The following is an 18,528-nucleotide window of genomic DNA, read 5'->3' on the forward strand; positions in this document are numbered from 1 at the left end:
AAAGGTTTTATTTTGAAAAAATTAAACCTATTATTTTCATAATATTAATGACAGAATTACAGCTAGACAAAATCTCAGCCCATGGGATAAACGGAAGAAATAATGTAGGGAGCATAGTTAGAAAATGTTGATAAACACCAGCACTCTCTGACCTCTAGTCTGTCATTAACTAGCCATAGGATCCTGGGAAAATCATACAATGATTTCCTGGGGCTGGACTAGATCATCTCAAAGGCCCTGCTTTCAAACGCTGGGCTGTGAAGTGCTATTAGTGACAATTTCTGTGCTCTGGGAGGGGGGAAAAAAAAGAGAAAAGTAAGGGGCAGTAACTTTCTCATAAGACAAACTATCTCCATTTCAAAGAATTGTCCTTTATTCTGAAATTGGGTTCTTACTACTTCCTTGTGATGAACGTTTCAATTGTGAAATGATGATGGGGACAGTACACGGTAGAAGGTCTCTTTTTGTTTTTTTAAAGTCATTACCTAACCAATTAAGAAGTTTGTTACTTGTCACATCCTGGGAAGTTTTTTGAAATGTTACAGTTATAAAATCTTATACAGGGAATCACTAGTTTAATATATTTTTCAACTTAAAATTTTCAGAGTCTTCTACATTTCTACAGCACTTTACAGTTTATTAAACATTTTCACATATATTATCTCACTTTGGTACACTATGGTCTAGGAGACAATTCATTTTCCACAGATTGAAAAATAGAGCTTAGGGACGTTGCGTATCTTGACCAAGATTACACAGTTCGTTAAAGAGGAGCTAGATTGAAACTCATGTTTTATTTATTTATTTATTTATTTATTTATTTATTTACTTATTTAGAGATGGAGTCTTGCTCTGTCACCCAGGCTGGAGTACAGTGGTGCAATCTTGGCTCACTGCAACCTCCGCCTCCCAGGTTTAAGCCATTGTCCTGCCTCAGCCTCCCAAACAGCTGCAAATACAGGCACCTGCCATCACGCCTGGCTAATTTTTGTATTTTCAGCAGAGACAGGGTTTCGCCATGTTGGCCAGGCAGGTCTCGAACTCTGGACCTCAGGTGATCCGCCCTCCTCAGCCTACCAAAATGCCCAGATTACAGGCATGAGCCACCACGCCTGGCCCCCAACTCATGTCTTTTGACTTTAAATTCTGTCTGCTTTCCAATCTGTAAGTGAATCTGGCCATGACAGGATCATAAGAAAAGTGTTTTCAATACATAGAATTAATAAATCTGAATTTCTGGAAGACAGGGCTTAAGAGTTGTGTCTTTTAAGAGCTCTCCAGGTGATTCTGATAGGCAGCCAAATCTGGGGACCATTACCAAATGGTGTGAGCCTCTGTATAACTGGCCTCACTGGAAAGAATAGGAGTTTTGAACTCAGACAGAGCTGGGTGTCTCTGGGCAAGACACAAAATCAACCTGAGCCTCCAGTTTCTTCATCTGTGAAATAAGGATAATGATGTCTAACATGCAGAACCGTAAATATTTGAAAAAAAAAATAAAGTACCTATATATGGTAGTCATTCAAAAATGGAAGCTATTATCATTACTACTACTACCTCGTATGATGCTCTATTACTACCGAGTAAGAATTAGGTATATATTATAAATAGCAATGATTCTAGAACTTTCCTGAAGAAATTTACAATAAACACATGCCACCCAAATTATTCGTGATCTCAGGACAGTCTCCAGGTCTCAGTTTCCTCTTCTATGAAACAGCAATAACTGTGAATTGCTAAGCTATCTTCTGGCTTTAGAAAGTCCAGGACTCTGTGATTCTATTTAAGAGTTAAAGAACCAGTCTTGAGAATGCGGCTCTTTGAAGAGTATTAAACAGGTATCCCTGAAATAAATTAGTGCATATGAATGACAAATCTCTGTAGCTATGCTGTCATTTTCTATCAAGGTGAGACTATGGTCATCCATGGTTTACCACGTCCTGTCTGCCATTCAAGCCTCCATGATTCTCTCCCAAACTACCTCCCTCTTCTTACTGCATAGCTAGGTCTTATCTGGCTCTCCAGCCAAACTAAATTTCTTGTTAGTGCTTAAATGCAATCTTTGTTTTTCCATCGCCTTTACTACATGATTGCCTCTAACAAGACAAATAAATGAAGAAAATAATAATAATAACCAGTCATTATTTCTATGTATAAGTCACGGTGCTTTTCAAATACGGTATAATTTACATTTGCTCTCAAATCTGTCATACTCATAAGAATCTAAGTTAAAGCATGTTTATACTTGTAACCCAAAGTCCAGTACTATCACTCCATATTTATTATATATGAAATTTTTTCCTTAGCAACTGAGATAGGATTCTCTTTCAGTTGCTAAGGTACATGAGGCCTGCTGGCAGGATTAGTTTAGGAAAAAATATGCCACGTTGAACTCCCATGCAAAAGAAACAAATGAAACCTAATTTGCTGAGCTGTCTTGTTTATTTTGGTTCATTCAGGAGAGTAATATAGTAGCAATAACATTGAACTGGATCTCAGGAGATGTGGAATTTAGTCCCATTTTTGGCATGACCAAACATACAGCTTTCAGAAGATCAAGCATATTTTCTGGTCCTCGGTTTTTTCACTTCTAAAATGGAAATCTTCCTTGCTTTTACTCAAACAGTATACATACGTAGGGAGTTATTATTCTTTTGTTTGCCATTCCCTACAACACAGTCCCCTTTCTAAATCTATTTGCTTTACAATTCTCTACTATTCCTAAAGATTTTTCAGATTCCCTAATTCCATTTCATTACCACTAAGAGTCCTAGAGGAGGAAGTAAATAGCAAAGATCAGAAACGATTTGTTCAGATATATTGCTTTTTAGAGTGTTGATTGAATAACTCTAAGGCCCTTTCTAGCTTTAAAATAGTAAAATTCCATATTCAGATTTACACCTGAAATTCATATATCTCTTGTATATAAGGAAACCTTAAGATATGTTTCATCATCTGCATTCTCCTATATGACACCAGTTTCTCTGCCTCATGATTTTAAACTTTATGAAGGCTGACTATGTCTGTTTCCCTCTTGTATGCATAAAACCTTGCCTGACATCTCACATCTCTTATAGTCATTTACACTATGGTTTTTGCCTTTACATCCAAATATAGATTTAAGTTTTAAAAAAATGAATTTGAAACAACAAATTACTAAAACATATTTTATATTTCTCTTACATTCCTAGCCATGATATTATAGATTCTGAAGAGAGAAAATTTCAGCTGATATCATATTGGAAAAGGCAAATACTCTCAAAATTTTGTGTCTGCTTCATGAAATATAAAAGTATATAGTCAAATATAGCACACAGAAAAACAATAGCAACTGCTTGCTCCAAAAACTAGACTGGTCATCCTAATCCAAAAAGTGGACTTGAAAATAAAGATGGCAAAGACATGACAAACATACAAACTCTTCTTCACCTTACTAATTCCCTACCTAGAGTAGACATTGATGAATGGATGGATACCAGAAATCAAACCTTTTTGTAATCCTGTTTTAAAGATTTAACTGGCTTAAGTCCAACCTAGCTGGCTCTTTCACGACTTTCTCTACAGTGTGTCTGAATTTTCAATACAATGGAAATTATAGTAAAGTAGCAAGTTTTCCTATAGTTTACTTGGGGATTTTAGAATTGGTCTTACTTGATTTATTCTGAAACTGAGTAAATGAAAATCAAGGCCTCTAAATACATACACACACACACACACACACACACACACATACACAAACACACACTTCAGGAATAGCCAATCCAGGGGGTAATTTCAAAGTCTAGTACATAATTGATAAACACTATTCAAAAATTTTTATTTTTTTATATTCAAGTGACACTCAAGGAAAGAAAAATAACTCTAGTCTACTTTTCCTTCACACAATACAACACTTGGTAGTTTTCACTGAAATCATACCTTAATTTTCAAATCTTTCACCATTTATAAACTCTAAAAAGTGTAAAGATGAGTGATTCAGAGAGTGAGACTATGTAAACCATTTACACAAGGACACTGAAACCCTCTGGAAAAGTTGAATGAGAACAAATCAGCACTTACTTGGCATAAACCACTGATGCACATATCCAAAGATTCTGTATAGCAACGAGTACCATCTAAGACCTTAGGTGCTAGTTCAACAACCAGGGTTGTTCCTTTGGCTTGGCACTTGAGTGAACACGGGTTGTCAGGGTCATTAGACACAGGAAGCCATTCATAAAACTGGCCATGGTGCTTGACATCATTATGAGCTGAGCATTGCTGAGCTCGGAAATCACCTGCTTCTGGTGGGCAGTCCTGGAGAAAAAAGAGAGAAAGGACATACAGAGATTAAGAGGATAGCCCCAAATATGAAACCAGAGCAGCTATATGGTCTGCTTAGGTCTTAGAAAGCAAAACAAATGTCCTGGTCATGATAGATGGAACTTATAATATCATCTTAGAGGTTATATGATTATTTGACTTTCAAAATGTAGAAATCTGAGAAAGCAATCACCTCAAAATACATTTTCTGATTGAGTTTAAATGGAAAAATAATTGGCTTGAAATAGATATTCTGATTAGGTGGGACATACATGTTTTGAAAGTTGTCTATTGGTTCATGATTTCTTCCACACTGTACTATCATTTTGACTTCCTTATAAGTACAACCTAGTAAAGTCAGAGGATTAGTTGAAATTATTTGTCTCTTTCAGTTCTGATATTGAGAGCAATGACAATTGTTTATTTGAATAACTAGCAGTAAGAAGTTATAAAAATTTCATTCAAAAAGTTTTTGTGGAGTTGTAATTTTTTGTCTAGGACTTAGGTTGCATAATATCTAGAATTAAACATGGGGAACAAAAAATATGAAATCATTTATATATGAATTGCTTTGGCTTAAGGCAGCATGGCAGAATGGAAAGAGCATGGACTTCCTCCTTAGATGGGTGGGTGGCTGCAATGCAGTGCAGAGTAATTGCCCCTATTCTAACATAGGGAAGCCTAGTCTTGTGTTAGAACAGAGGCAATAACTGCACAGCTCTCAAGGTTGTTGTGAGAAGTTCATGAGCTCATGCTGGCCAAATATACGCACAAGGAATATACTGCGTAGATGGTAGCTATTACTATGATTATTTAATGAGGCCACAGAAGACAAAGGGATAGAGTGTTAGGAGATTCTCTCAATTTGAATTTTAAATTATATTGTTAGAGATCAATGGAAAATAAGAATCTTTTTGATGTAAGTTTCATAAAGGCAATTTAAAATGTAAAACTATGGCTAACAATGGCCATTATCTAAAGAATAATAAATCTCAGTAAAAGCAAGTAAGATTTAATTTTAAAAAGGCAAATATTGCCTATCCCTTGGAAGGGCTTTTTGATAGGTTTATCTTATTCCACAAGCCTTCAGATTAAAATTTACTATGGAAGACTGTTGTCGACTCTCCAGCTGTAGAAAGGCTTTTATTCTAATTTTTTGTTCTAAATAAAGGATTTCCATGTGGCCTGCAGCAGTTGCCTGTTACTACATTATCATTGTGAGAGTTCTCTTATATAAGGTTTCTTTCTCTGAAAAATCTCTTTACCTTTAAATAAGCATTCTCAAACAGCATTGAAAATTTTGACTCTTTTCCAAAACATTAGTGATACTACTAAAGAGCATATAAGGCTCTGGTAGTTGAGGGAGCACAAATTCTTTCTAGGCAATGTGGGGTAGAAACAAATATTCATTTAGGATGAACATGAAATTGTTCAAAATACAATATAAAATGTCAAAGACATTTTACTGTTAGTATTATGTATTCTCAGAGTGAATAAAACATAGCAGTAAAGGAAAAGAATAATGTATATAACATAGGTATAGATACACAGGCACCCAGCAAGGCTTAACATTTTGAATATTGTCTGAAAAGAGTATGAATAAAAGTTACTACTTATTAATTTTTTAGATAATAGGATGCAGTTTAAAATTTTTAAGATCCATAAATAAATAAATATGTGTGCTGTACAGGCTGTTTACATGTTTATTTTATAAAATAAAACAAAAACTACCTACAACCAGCAAAACTATATTATGAATTACTACAACACAGGTAAATTGTATCAAATCATGACATACAGTACAAATTAACTTTATTTATTTATTTTTTTTTTGAGATGGAGTCTCGCTCTGTCTCCTGGGGTGGAGTGCAGTGGCGTGATCTCGGCTCACTGCAACCTCCGCCTCCTGGGTTCAAGCAGTTCTCCTACCTCAGCCTTCTGAGCAGTTGGGATTACAGGCGCGTGCCCCCACACCCAGCTCATTTTTTTATATTTTTAGTAGAGATGGGGTTTTGCCATGTTGGCCAGGCTGGTCTCGAACTCCTGACCTCAGGTGATCCACCTGCCTTGGCCTCCCAAAGTGCTGGGATTACAGGCATGAGCCACTGCAACTGGCCACAAACAACTTTAAATGTTTAACACCAGCTCCTTTCAGACCATATGTTGTAGAGCACAGAGAAACTGATTTAATATTAACTCTTAATGAACTCACATTCCAAAGACAAGACTTCCGCTTGCCTAATTTACAAATTCTACCAATATCTGCCTAGACCTCACTTACTAACTTCTGCCCTAAAACAACTCTATAACAAACAACTGCCCCCAAACTCTACACATAGCCTTCCTTAAATTTCCCCACTTGAGATACGGTAGAGTCTCTGTCAAGGTGCTGCTCTCCCCTGCTTAGCATGTTTAATAAACCTACCTTTATATGATCCACAAGTTCCCGGTCATTGAATGGGAGCGTCTACAGTTGAACTGACAGTTTAGCAATGTTTAAATACAGTATTTTCATTTGATAGTGCCTATCATCCCAGGAGTCACTTGATTACTCAGTACAAGTACAGAAGAAATAGAGTACATTGTACTGAGGGTACAGTACTTTATTATACTGAAATACAATACAGCAGAACATTGAGGAAATTGTTTGAAATGGTTCCAAACTCCTCTTAAAATTTCCTTTGCCTCCTTTTTCTATACAAGTGAAACAGCTAGAAGGGTCAGGCTGAATCACCTCTGCCTTAATGAGCGGAAGATATAATTAAGAGACCTCTTAATATGAACCAGAGAAAATTTTCTGCACGTTTCCAATTCTGAGAAAAGTGTCAATTATGTTTTTAAATTGATAATGCAATATCATCTTAGTACAGACATAAAACCTCTACAGAGTCTCCTATGATTCCCTTCTGTTCAATAAATTGTGTTGGTTCTTCCCACCTTTCCTAAGACAAATAAGACCTAAAGGCAGTCAAAGGTAAAACAACGAAGTTAAAATGTTAAGACCTTTAGGTTCTGTTTTCTGTGACAAACACAGTAAACATATTTAGACACATCATAGAGAATCAACATGCAGACAGATGTTCTTATTTGCAAGTCACCTGTATCTAATGGCTTCAGGAACACCTGTTACAAATTTTATGGTTTCACAACTAGATAAATAGCTCTGAGAAGAATAATGCTTATGAACATCTTTACTCAGTTTTATCACTACTGTCTTTCCTTCCACCCATATTTTTGTAGGGGTGGGAAAATATATTTTGCTAAATTGAGAATGCACTTAAAACCTGGCGTTCAGAGTTGGAAACTGAACCTGAACCTTTTTAGTGTTTGAGTTTATTTGTACTTGGCAAAATGCAACTTCCTGTTTTAAGAAAAAGGACTGAAGAAAACTTATAAAACAGGTTTAGAAAGCTTCTTAGACATCAAATAGCTTTTACAAAATAACATTTTGATGATTTAAGTGTAAATGAATCAGAAACATATGAATCAAATTTCACTTGAAATACACATGTTTAAAAATTAAGGTGAAGAAGGATTTGGCAAACGTTCTTTCTTTGAACCCAAAACATTTCAAGCATAGTTAAAGACATCCATTGAACCCCTAATGCATCTGGGATCATCCAGCTGCAAGAGTGGAAACTCAAGCAGTCATTGTAACCTGTTGTTCCACAAGTATGCTAATAAAAATAATTTGTATAGAGATTTACCATCTACAAAGTGTTTGGTTTTTAATTATAAATTGGTCCATGAAACCATTATACTTCCTGATCCTTTTGTGGGGTTTTTTGGTCTTTTTCTTTTTTTCCTTTTGCGGTGAATGGGGTCTCGCCCTTCATTCTCCAGGCATGTCTCGAAGTTGCTCAGACAGGTCTGGAACTCCTGGACTCACGCTATCCTTCCACCTCTGCCTCGCTAAGTGCTGGGATTACAGGTGTGAGCCATTGTGCCTGACTCTTCTAAAAGTAAGATTTAGAAACTGATAACCTAACTGTTTTGAAAAATACTTAACATCATCTTTGAAATACCAGCTTTTGGAGAGATGCTTTTTGATACCACAAGTAATCAGTTTTAACCATGAGAGGTAGTTTTCTTTAAGGAATACTGAATGTAGAATGTACTAAATATATATAATGTGGGATTTCTGCTCTCATAATACCCTAGTGGTAAGAATAATAAACTTTAAATTGGCATATTTAAAATAAAGAATAAAACAAAAGAATTATGGTTTAAATATGCTTACATGTATTAATATATTTTTGCACTGAACTTGGCTCATAGAAAGCATTGATGGAGACAATTAAGATAGTCAAAAAGTCTAGTAGTTATATGGACCAAATGCATTCCATCCCCTAGCAAGAACCTGGCAAAAAATATAGTGTGGGAGGGATGCACAGGACTACAGACTCCCACTTCCAGCCCCTCATACATCTCCAGAATTGCCATCAAATAGAAATGGAGCAAGAGAAAGCAATCTAATACTTTTTTTCTTGGTTTCCTGCCTATTTCCAATAAACTCTAAATGTACCTGTGGATTGACAGCTCTGTGTCTTGTTACTGGGCTAAGACTTCCTCACTATAAAAGTTTATTTTCTTTGAAATAATCACATGATCCCACGAATTATTGTATTTAGCCATTTAATATAATCATTTTTATCCCCAAGTTTTAAGCACTCAATTCGAACCGTGTCAGAGCTCTCCTCTTTAGAAGCACAAAAATAAAATCCGACCTTTTATTTGCTCCCATTATAATTCATAAAGTCCATGGAGTTCTGCCATATATGAATCCAATTCAAAACATTTTCTGGTTAATCAACTATCCAGTGGGAAAGATAAGATGGATCCCAGATGTCTCCTGATGATGACAGTAGATCAGATTACACTGTGGGACAAAGGAGGGTCAGGGTTCCCAGTTTACTCACCGGGTGAAATGTACAAGATTCTATTGTAGCAGCTAAGGTGGCAGCATGTAAAAGGTTTTTAAAATGACTTTGAAAAATATACTTAATGTAGATTCAGAGTCAGGAGAAGCGTTAATTTTTCTTTGTTTTCATTCTTTTTAAAGAGGGCATTTTCCTTCAGAGAGACATACCTCTGTTTTTCCTCTTCCCTTAAATATTCAGTGGTTGTCCTATTCTATTAATTTTGTTGTTTCATTTAACCTATTATATGAGTGCCATCCTATTAATGCTTTTATGTGTAGAATCGATATTTGTATCTGACAGTATCAAGAACCTTGGAAATCATATTCAGATGACTACATGTACTGTAGTAACCGAAAAAAAAAATCCATGCTTCTGACTTAATTTTCCCCTCTTAGAAATGTACTTAAACCCCATAATGCTCCTCTACACTGTCCTAATCACTCACTCTCCATAACAGTTACTGTGTAAGAAAATACAATTAGAATTGCCTAGCAAGGCATCTACTCTATCCTCCAACAACTGCGGATAACCACTTTATGTTAAAAACATATGTAGAAATTTACCAGCTACTGGATGATGTTAGAAAATGTTACCAGTTGTTTTACCCTCAAAATATTAGGAACCCTCAATTTACTGACAGTAAAACAAGAAAAGATTACCATAAAAGGCTGCTCTATAATAAATGGATAAATGTTCTGGAAAATATATCCTCTGAAGCTTTCGAATCTTTTAGCACACCTAAGTAGATGGTGGGCTGCCTCTTTTAGATATTTTGGTCTTTGTTACTTGGCTTTCTGTATCTTTTATTCAAAGTTAAGATGAAACCACTGAATAGCAAATATCCATTGATAAAGTCCAATGTACTATATTTTGTTATCGGAAAAAAAAATCAATGTTTCAATTTCTATCTGCAACTCAGACCTCCTCACTTGAAATTCAGACTTATATACAGTAGTCCCCCTCGTCTGTGGTTTTACTTTCTGGGGTTTTAGTTACACACAGTCACCCACAGTTTGAGAACAGGTGAGCACAGCACAATAAGATATTTTGAGAGAATGAGAGATCACATTCACGTAAGTTTTATTGCAGCATGTTGTTATAGTAGAGTTGTAATAGCATAGAGTTATAACTGCATAGTTACAATAGAGTTATAACAGTACAATAGAGTTTATTACAGAATATTGTTAGAAAAATTCTATCAATAATATTAAATGTTAAAATTCTATTTTATTATTTTTGCTAATTTCTCAATGTGATTTATAAATTAAACTTTATCATACGTATGTATGAGAAAATATCTATATTTTCTTACATATGTACATAGATACATGCATTGTATGTGTGTATAAGAATATATCTGTGTTAGTATCTGTAGGGCTAGGTACTATCTGCAGTTTTAGACATCCACTGCGGCTCTTGGAGCATATTCCCTGAGGATAAGGGGGGACTACTGTAGACAACTGCTCACTTGCCATCTGGACATCTAAGACTCATCATGTCCAAACCTCAATCCCTGATCCTCCTGCTATCCCCATGAAATGTGCTCTCCCTGCAGCATTCCCCACCCCAGTCAATGTCAACTCTATACTCTTCAGGCCAAAAGGTTTTTCTTTTTTCTGGCTTAGTCACCCAGGCTGGAGTGCAGTGGCATGATCTTGGCTCACTGCAACTTCTTCTGCCTGGGTTCAAGCAATTCTCCTGCCTCAGCCTCCTAAATAACTGGGATTACAGGTGTGTGCCACCATACCTGGCTAATTTTCTGTATTTTTAGTAGAGACAGGGTTTTACCATGTTGGCCAGACTGGTCTTGAACTCCTGACCTCAAGAGATCCACCTGCCTCAGCCTCCCAAAGTGCTGAGATTAACGGCATAAGCCACCTCACCCAGCCTGGCCAAAAACTTTAAAGCAGTGGTTTTCAAACTTAAACGTACATCAAAATCACCTGAAGGCCTTTTTAAAATACAAGATTGTTGGGGCCCCACCTTCCAGAGCTTCTGATTCAGTAGACCTGGGGTGAGGCTTAATAATTTGCATTTCAAACAAGATCCCAGGTGATGTGAATGTTGCTAATTTGGCAATCCTGCTTTGAGAACCACTGCCTTAGAGCCATATTTGACTTCCACATCCAATCCATTAGAACTATTTTTCTATATACAAAAAACACAGAATCTGATCACAACCAAGTCCAAGGAGCCATCATGTCATGCCTGCGTTCTTGTAATAGTCTCCCAATTTCCCTTCTGCCCTTGCTCTCCTGGAAAGTTTTGTCAACACAGTGGCCAGAATGGTCTTATGAGAGCCCCCATCATCCCTCAGGCCTATTACATCCTATTGTCCTTGCTCACTTAGCTCCAGTCACCCTTGATTTTTCTGGAATCAAGGCCCTGCGTCTTCAGGGACACGCCAGGAACACTCTTACTTTAGGATGCATGCATTATCCATCCCTTCTACCCGGAATTCTCTTTGCCCAGATTCTGAGGAGCGAATTACCTCACCTTTATCAAGTCTTTGCTCAAATATCACCTCCACAAAGCTTAGGCTGCCTACTCTGTGTAAAACTGCAATCCCATTCCCACTGCTGATTTGTCTTTATCCTGCTTAACTCTCCTTTTTCCTATAACACTTAGTCACCTACAAGTATATCGGATAATTTACTCATTTACTGTGCTTAACATTTTATTGTCTGTCTTCTTCTACTACAGCAGAACCTCCAGAAGGACAGCAATCTTTTCCCATTTGGCTTTCTGTTACATACCAGGTACTCAAATATTTGTTGAAAGAATGACTAACACATTGAATAAAGGAAACAGAGGTCATATTTTTTATTGTGGGAACTCCAGTTCTGCTTTCATAAGTCTTGCAGGAATTTAAATCTTAGTTTTCTAATTGATGGAATATCTAATTTTTTCTTTCTTTCGAAAAAAATTTATGAGAATAAATTTACAAGAATACTAATACATTTCAGACACTAGGAAAGTTGGTTAGGGAGTCTTGCCTAGTTTCTGAATAGGCAGATTGATATTTCCTTCTCCATGTAAACAAATTTAACAGGCCAATATTAAGAAACATAAAATATGCTGAAATCATTTATTATTTAAAAAATAGCCAGACATTTGTAAATTTTATATAACATTTAATGTTATAAGCACACACTATAAAGTATTCATGTTAAAGTACTAAGCTTTAACCCCCAAATTTTGGCCACCTGATTATACTAACATCAAAATTATCATCAAAAGCATTTATTTGTGCAAGATTGCTAGCTGCTATGTAAAATGAAATTAAACAGACATAGTTGCTGCCCTGTCTAGACAGTCTGCATGGAGACAACTCTGTTACATTTTAAGAGCATAATATTTAAATCTGTAACACATCACTATAAGTGCAAAGAAGAGAAAGTGGGGTCAGTTTTGGAGGATGGTGCCATAGCAGGTAAAGGCCATTCTTGGCTAATTTTCCCTCCTTTTTGAAAAGGCCAACAGGCTTTTTTTTTTTCAAAACTAGGATTAAATGGCTTAGGGCACCATATTTTCATGTATACTAGGTATAGTTTAAAACTCCTTGTTTTTGTTCTTTTTCCTGGTGCAAAAGGTTTACAGATTTCTTTTACTTTTCCCCCAAACTCTCAAGTCTTTTGAAAAATAACATATTCAAGGGAAATGAGTGTTTGTGAAAATTAGTCATTAACCATCTTAATACCTTACAATAGATCAAGTTCATGCTCAGTGAAATTATACATTTACAACTCTATGATCTTGAAAATAATACGGAACTCTTTCTAATTTATTCAAACTTCTGGTGTGCCCTACTATGTGTTTACTAAGAGAACACTAGTTACAGATACACTGAACAGCTTTAAACTGTTCCAATGTCTTCATTCAGGTCCAGACATAAAAGATATGAAACGTGTGATATAATGAATCATCAACCCCACCTTCCTTGCTCTATTATAGCTTGTTATCTGAAAACAAATGCTTTGCCAGGCTAGTTTTTAATGTTTCCAGGCATCTGAGAGTTGATCTAAGTAAAAACATTTAGTTTTAAAAGTTCATTTTTTTCCTCTGGGTAGCTTTTGTTTCAGTGCTTTTACTCTTTCTCCTTTGAAGAATGCAGACATTTGGAATCCAGTTCCCTAGAGGTATTTCTAAGACTGGTTGTAGTTTGTCATTTTAGAGTCTTAAATTCTCTCAATTTTGAAAATATTCATTCCTTGAGGCTTTTTATTATTTTTAGTCCCTTTCTTTGAATTCACTCCAATTTAGCAGTATCTTTTCTTAAATCAGCATTTCTGACCTTTTATTATTTTTTATTATAGTCTAAAATAAGTGTTCTCTCCCACCTCCTCAAAATTAGCATATCTGAAGGAGTAATTCATAATCCTTTTGTAACATGGCATACGCTTTCACTTCATAAGCACACAATTATACAGTGCTTTGTTTTCAGACTGCATTTACCAAAATATTTGTGGTGGAAAGTCAGGTTGTGAAAAGGACTAGTATAAGAGAGAGATTTCAGCATATAAATTCCTTGTCACTATTCCTTGGGTCTGTTGCAAAACAAGTTCCTTATGTTTCTATTTACAAGTGAGGCGGGGGCTGGCAAGATGGCAGAATAGGAACAGCTCCAGTCTGCAGCTCCCAGTGAGATCAACATAGAAGGCAGGTGATTTCGGCATTTCCAACTGAGGTACCCAGGTCATCTCACTGGGACTGGTTAGACAGTAGCAGCAGCCCATGGAGGGTGAGCCTAAGCAGTGTGGTATGTCATCTCACCAGGGAAGTGCAAGGGGTTGAGGAACTCCCTTCCCTACCCAAAGGAAGCCATGAGGCACTGTGCGTGAGGGACGGTGCTATCCGGCCCAGACAGTATGCTCTTCCCACAGTCTTTGCAATGTGCAGACCAGGATATTCTCTCAGGTGCCCACGCAACCAGGGCCCAGGGTTTCAAGCACAAACCTGGGCGGCCATTTAGGCAGACACCAAGCTAGCTGCAGGAGTTTTTTCATTCCCCAGTGGCGCCTGGAATGTCAGCATGACAGAAACATTCACTCCCCTGAAAAGGGGGGCCGAAGCCAGGGAGCCAAGTGGTCTAGCTTAGTGGATGCCACCCCCATGGAGCCCAGCAAGCTAAGATCCACTGGCTTGAAATTCTCACTGCCAGCCCAGCAGTCTGAAGTCGACCTGAAATGCTGGAGCTTGGTTGGGGTAGGGGCATCCACCATTACCAAGGCTTGAGTAGGCAGTTTTCCACTCACAGTGTAAACAAAGCCCCCGGAGGTTTGAACTGGGCAGAGCCCACCGCAGCTACGCAAAGCTGCTGTAGCCAGACTGCCTCTCTAGATTTCTCCTCTCTGTGCAGGGCATCTCTGAAGGAAAGGCAGCAGCTCCAGTCAGGGGCTTACAAATCAAACTCCCATCTCCTTAGGACAGAGCACCTGGGTGAAGGGGAGGCTATGGGTGCAGCTTCAGCAGACTTAAACGTTCCTGCCTGCTGGCTCTAAAGAGAACAGCAGATCTCACAGCACAGCGCTAGAGCTCTACTAAGGGATAGGCTGCCTCATGAAGTGGGTCCCTAACCCCTGTGCCTCCTGACTGAGAGACACCTCCCAGCAGGGGTCAACAGACACCTCATATAGGAGAGCTCCAGCTGACATCTGGTGGGTGCCCCTCTGGGATGAAGCTTCCAGAGGAAGCAACAGGCAGCAATCTTTGCTGTTCTGTAGCCTCCGCTGCTGATACCCAGGCAAACAGGGTCTGGAGTGGACCTCCAGCAAACTCCAACAGACCTGCAGCAGAGGGGCCTGACTGTTAGAGGAAAAGTAACAAACAGAAACGAATAGTATCAACATCAACAAAAAGGATGTCCACACCAAAACCCCATCCAGTCACCAAAATCAAAGACCAAAGGTAGATAAATCCATTAAGATGAGGAAAAACCAGTGAAAAAAGGCTGAAAATTCCAAAAACCAGAAAGGCTTTTCTCCTTCAAAGGATCACAACTCCTTGTCGGCAAGGGAACAAAACTGGATGGGGAATGAGTTTGATGTATTGACAGAAGTAGGCTTCAGAAGGTGGGTAATAACAAACTCCTCCGAGCTAAAGGAGCATGTTCTAACCCAATGCAAGGAAGCTAAGAACCTTGAAAAATGTTAGACAAAATGCTAACTAGAATAATCAGTTTAGAGAAGAACATAAATGACCTGATGGAGCTGAAAAACAGAGCATGAGAACTTTGTGAAGTAAACACAAGTATCAATAGCCAAATTGATCATGTGGAAGAAAGGATATCAAAGATTGAAGATCATCTTAATGAAATAAACCGTGAAGACAAGATTAGAGAAAAAAGAATGAAAAGGAATGAACAAAGCCTCCAAGAAATATGAAACTATGTGAAAAGACCAAACTTATGTTTGATTGATGTACCTGAAAGTGACGGGGAGAATGGAACCAAGTAGAAAACACTCTTCTGGATATTATCCAGGAGACTTCCCCAACCTAGCAAGACAGGCCAACATTCAAATTCAGGAAATACAGGAAACATCACAAAGTTACTCCACAGGAAGAGCAACCCCAAGACACATAATTGTCATATTCAGCAAGGTTGAAATGAAGGAAAAAATGTTAAGGGCAGCCAGAGAGAAAGGTTGGGTACTGACAAAGGGAAGCCTAACAGATCGGACTAACAGCAGATCTCTCTGCAGAAACCCTACAAGCCAGAAGAGAGTGGGGGCCAATATTCAACCTTCTTAAAAGAATTTTCAACCCAGAATTTCATATCCAGCCAAACTAAGCTTCATAAGCGAAGAATAAATAAAATCCTTTACAGAACAGCAAATGTTGAGGGATTTTGTCACCACCAGGCCTGCCTTACAAGAGCTCCTGAAAGAAGCACTAAATATGGAAAGAAAAAACTGGTACCAGCCAATGCAAAAACATACCAAATTGTGAAGACCATTGACACTATGAAGAAACTGCATCAACTAATGGGCAAAATAACCAGCTGGCATCATAATGACAGGATCAAATTCACATATAACAATATTAACCTTAAATGTAAATGGACTAAATGCCCCAATTAAAAGACACAGACTGGCAAACTGGATAAAGAGTCAAGACCCATCAGTGTGCTGTATTCAGGAGACCCATCTCATAGGCAAGGACACACATAGGCTCAAAATAAAGAGATGGAGGAATATTTACCAAGCAAATAGAAAGCAAAAAAAGCAGGGGTACAATCCTAGTCTCTGAGAAAACAGACTTTAAACCAAAAAAGATCAAAACAGACAAAGAAGGGCATTACATAATGGTAAAGGGATCAATGCAACAAGAAGAGCTAACTATCCTAAATATATATGCACCCAATTCAGGAGCACCAAGATTCATAAAGTTCTTAGAGACCTAAAAGAGACTTAGAATCCCACACAATAATATTGAGAGACTTTAACACCCCACTGTCAATATTAGACAGATCAACAAGACAGAAAATTAACAAGGATATTCAGGACTTGAACTCAGCTCTGGACCAAGTGGACCTAATAGACATCTACAGAACCCTCCACCCCAAATCAACAGTATATACATTCTCCTCAGCACCACATTGCACTTATTCTAAAATTGACCACATAATTGGAAGTAAAACACTCCTCAGCAAATGTGAAAGAACAGAAATCTTAACAGTCTCTCAGACCTCAGTGCAATCAAATTAGAACTCAAGATTAAGAAACTCACTCAAAACTGCACAACTACATGGAAACTGAACAGCCTGCTCCTGAATGACTACTGGGTAAATAATGAAATTAAGGCAGAAATAAATAAGTTATTTGAAACCAATGAGAACAAAGAGACAACATACCAAAATCTCTGGGACACAGCTAAAGCAGTGTGTAGAGGGAAATTTATAGCACTAAATGCCCACAGGAGAAAGTGGGAAAGATCTAAAATCGACACCCTAATATCACAATTACAAGACCTAGGGAAGCAAGAGCAAACAGGAACAGATTTCAAAACAGGAACAGGAACTCAAAAGCTAGCAGAAGATAAGAAATAACTAAGATCAGGGCAGAGCTGAAGGAGATAGAGACATAAAAAATCCTTCAAAAAAATCAATGAATCCAGGAGCTGTTTTTTTTTTTTAAAGATTAACAAAATAGATAGAGCACTAGCCAGACTAATAAAGAATAAAAGAGAGAAGAATCAAATAGACGCAATAAACAATGATAAAGGGGATATCACCACCGATCCCACAGAAATACAAACTACCATCAGAGAATACTATAAAGACCTCTATGCAAACAAACTAGAAAATCTAGAAGAAAGGGATAAATTTCTGGACATACACCCTCCCAAGACTAAACCAGGAAATATTTGAATCCCTGAATAGACCAATAACAAGTTCTGAAATTGAGGCAGTAATTAATAGCCTACCAACCAAAAAAAAACCCAGGACCAGACCACAGCTGAATTCTACCAGAGGTATAAAGAGGAGCTGGTACCATTCCTTCTGAAACTATTCCAAACAACAGAAAATGAAGGACTCCTCCCTAACTCATTTTATGAGGCCAGTATCATCTTGATACCAAAGCCTGGCAGATAAACAAAAAAAAGAAAAAGAAAATTTCAGGCCAATATCCCTGATGAACATTGACATGAACATCTTCAACAAAATACTGGCAAACCGAATCCAGCAGCACATCAAAAAGCTTATCCACCACGAACAAGTCGGCTTCATCCCTGGGATGCAAGGCTGGTTCAACATACATAAATCAACAAATGTAATCCATCACATAAACAGAACCAATGACAAAACCACATGATTGTCTCAATAGATGCAGAAAAGGCCTTCAATAAAATTCAACACCCCTTCATGCTAAAAACTCTCAATAAATTAGGTATTGATGGAACATATCTCAAAATAATAAGAGTTATTTATGACAAACCCACAGCCAATATCATACTGAATATGCAAAAGCTGGAAGCATTCCCTTTGAAAACTGGCACAAGACAAGTATGCCCTCTCTCACCACTCCTATTCAACATAATATTGGAAGTTCTGGCCTGGGAAATCAAGCAAGAGAAAGAAATAAAGGGTATACAAATAGGAAAAGGGGAGGTCAAATTGTCTCTGTTTGCAGATGACATAATTGTATATTTAGAAAACCCCACTGTCTCAGCCCCAAATCTCCTTAAGCTGATAAGCAACTTCAGCAAAGTCTCAGGATACAAAATCAATGTGCAAAAATCACAAGCATTCCTGTATACCAACAATAGACAAATGGAGAGCCAAATCATGAGTTAGCACTCATTC

The 18,528-nt window shown here is 37.5% G+C and overlaps 1 protein-coding gene across 5 annotated transcripts in view; it reads right to left on the bottom strand.

Annotated features, from left to right (window-relative positions):
• The window catches only part of ADAMTSL1 (ADAMTS like 1), a 443,802-nt gene that overhangs the window by 339,808 nt on the left and 85,466 nt on the right, over positions 1–18,528 (bottom strand). For all 5 annotated transcript variants that reach the window (XM_063650521.1, XM_054500641.2, XM_063650519.1 and 2 more), the window contains one exon: positions 4,060–4,296. In XM_063650521.1, coding sequence (XP_063506591.1) covers positions 4,060–4,296 — 237 coding nt within the window. Of the gene's footprint in view, positions 1–4,059; positions 4,297–18,528 lie in introns of those variants that run through there.

The sequence above is a fragment of the Pongo pygmaeus genome, chromosome 13 (genome assembly GCF_028885625.2).
Source record: "Pongo pygmaeus isolate AG05252 chromosome 13, NHGRI_mPonPyg2-v2.0_pri, whole genome shotgun sequence".
Classification (NCBI taxonomy): Eukaryota; Metazoa; Chordata; class Mammalia; order Primates; family Hominidae; genus Pongo; species Pongo pygmaeus.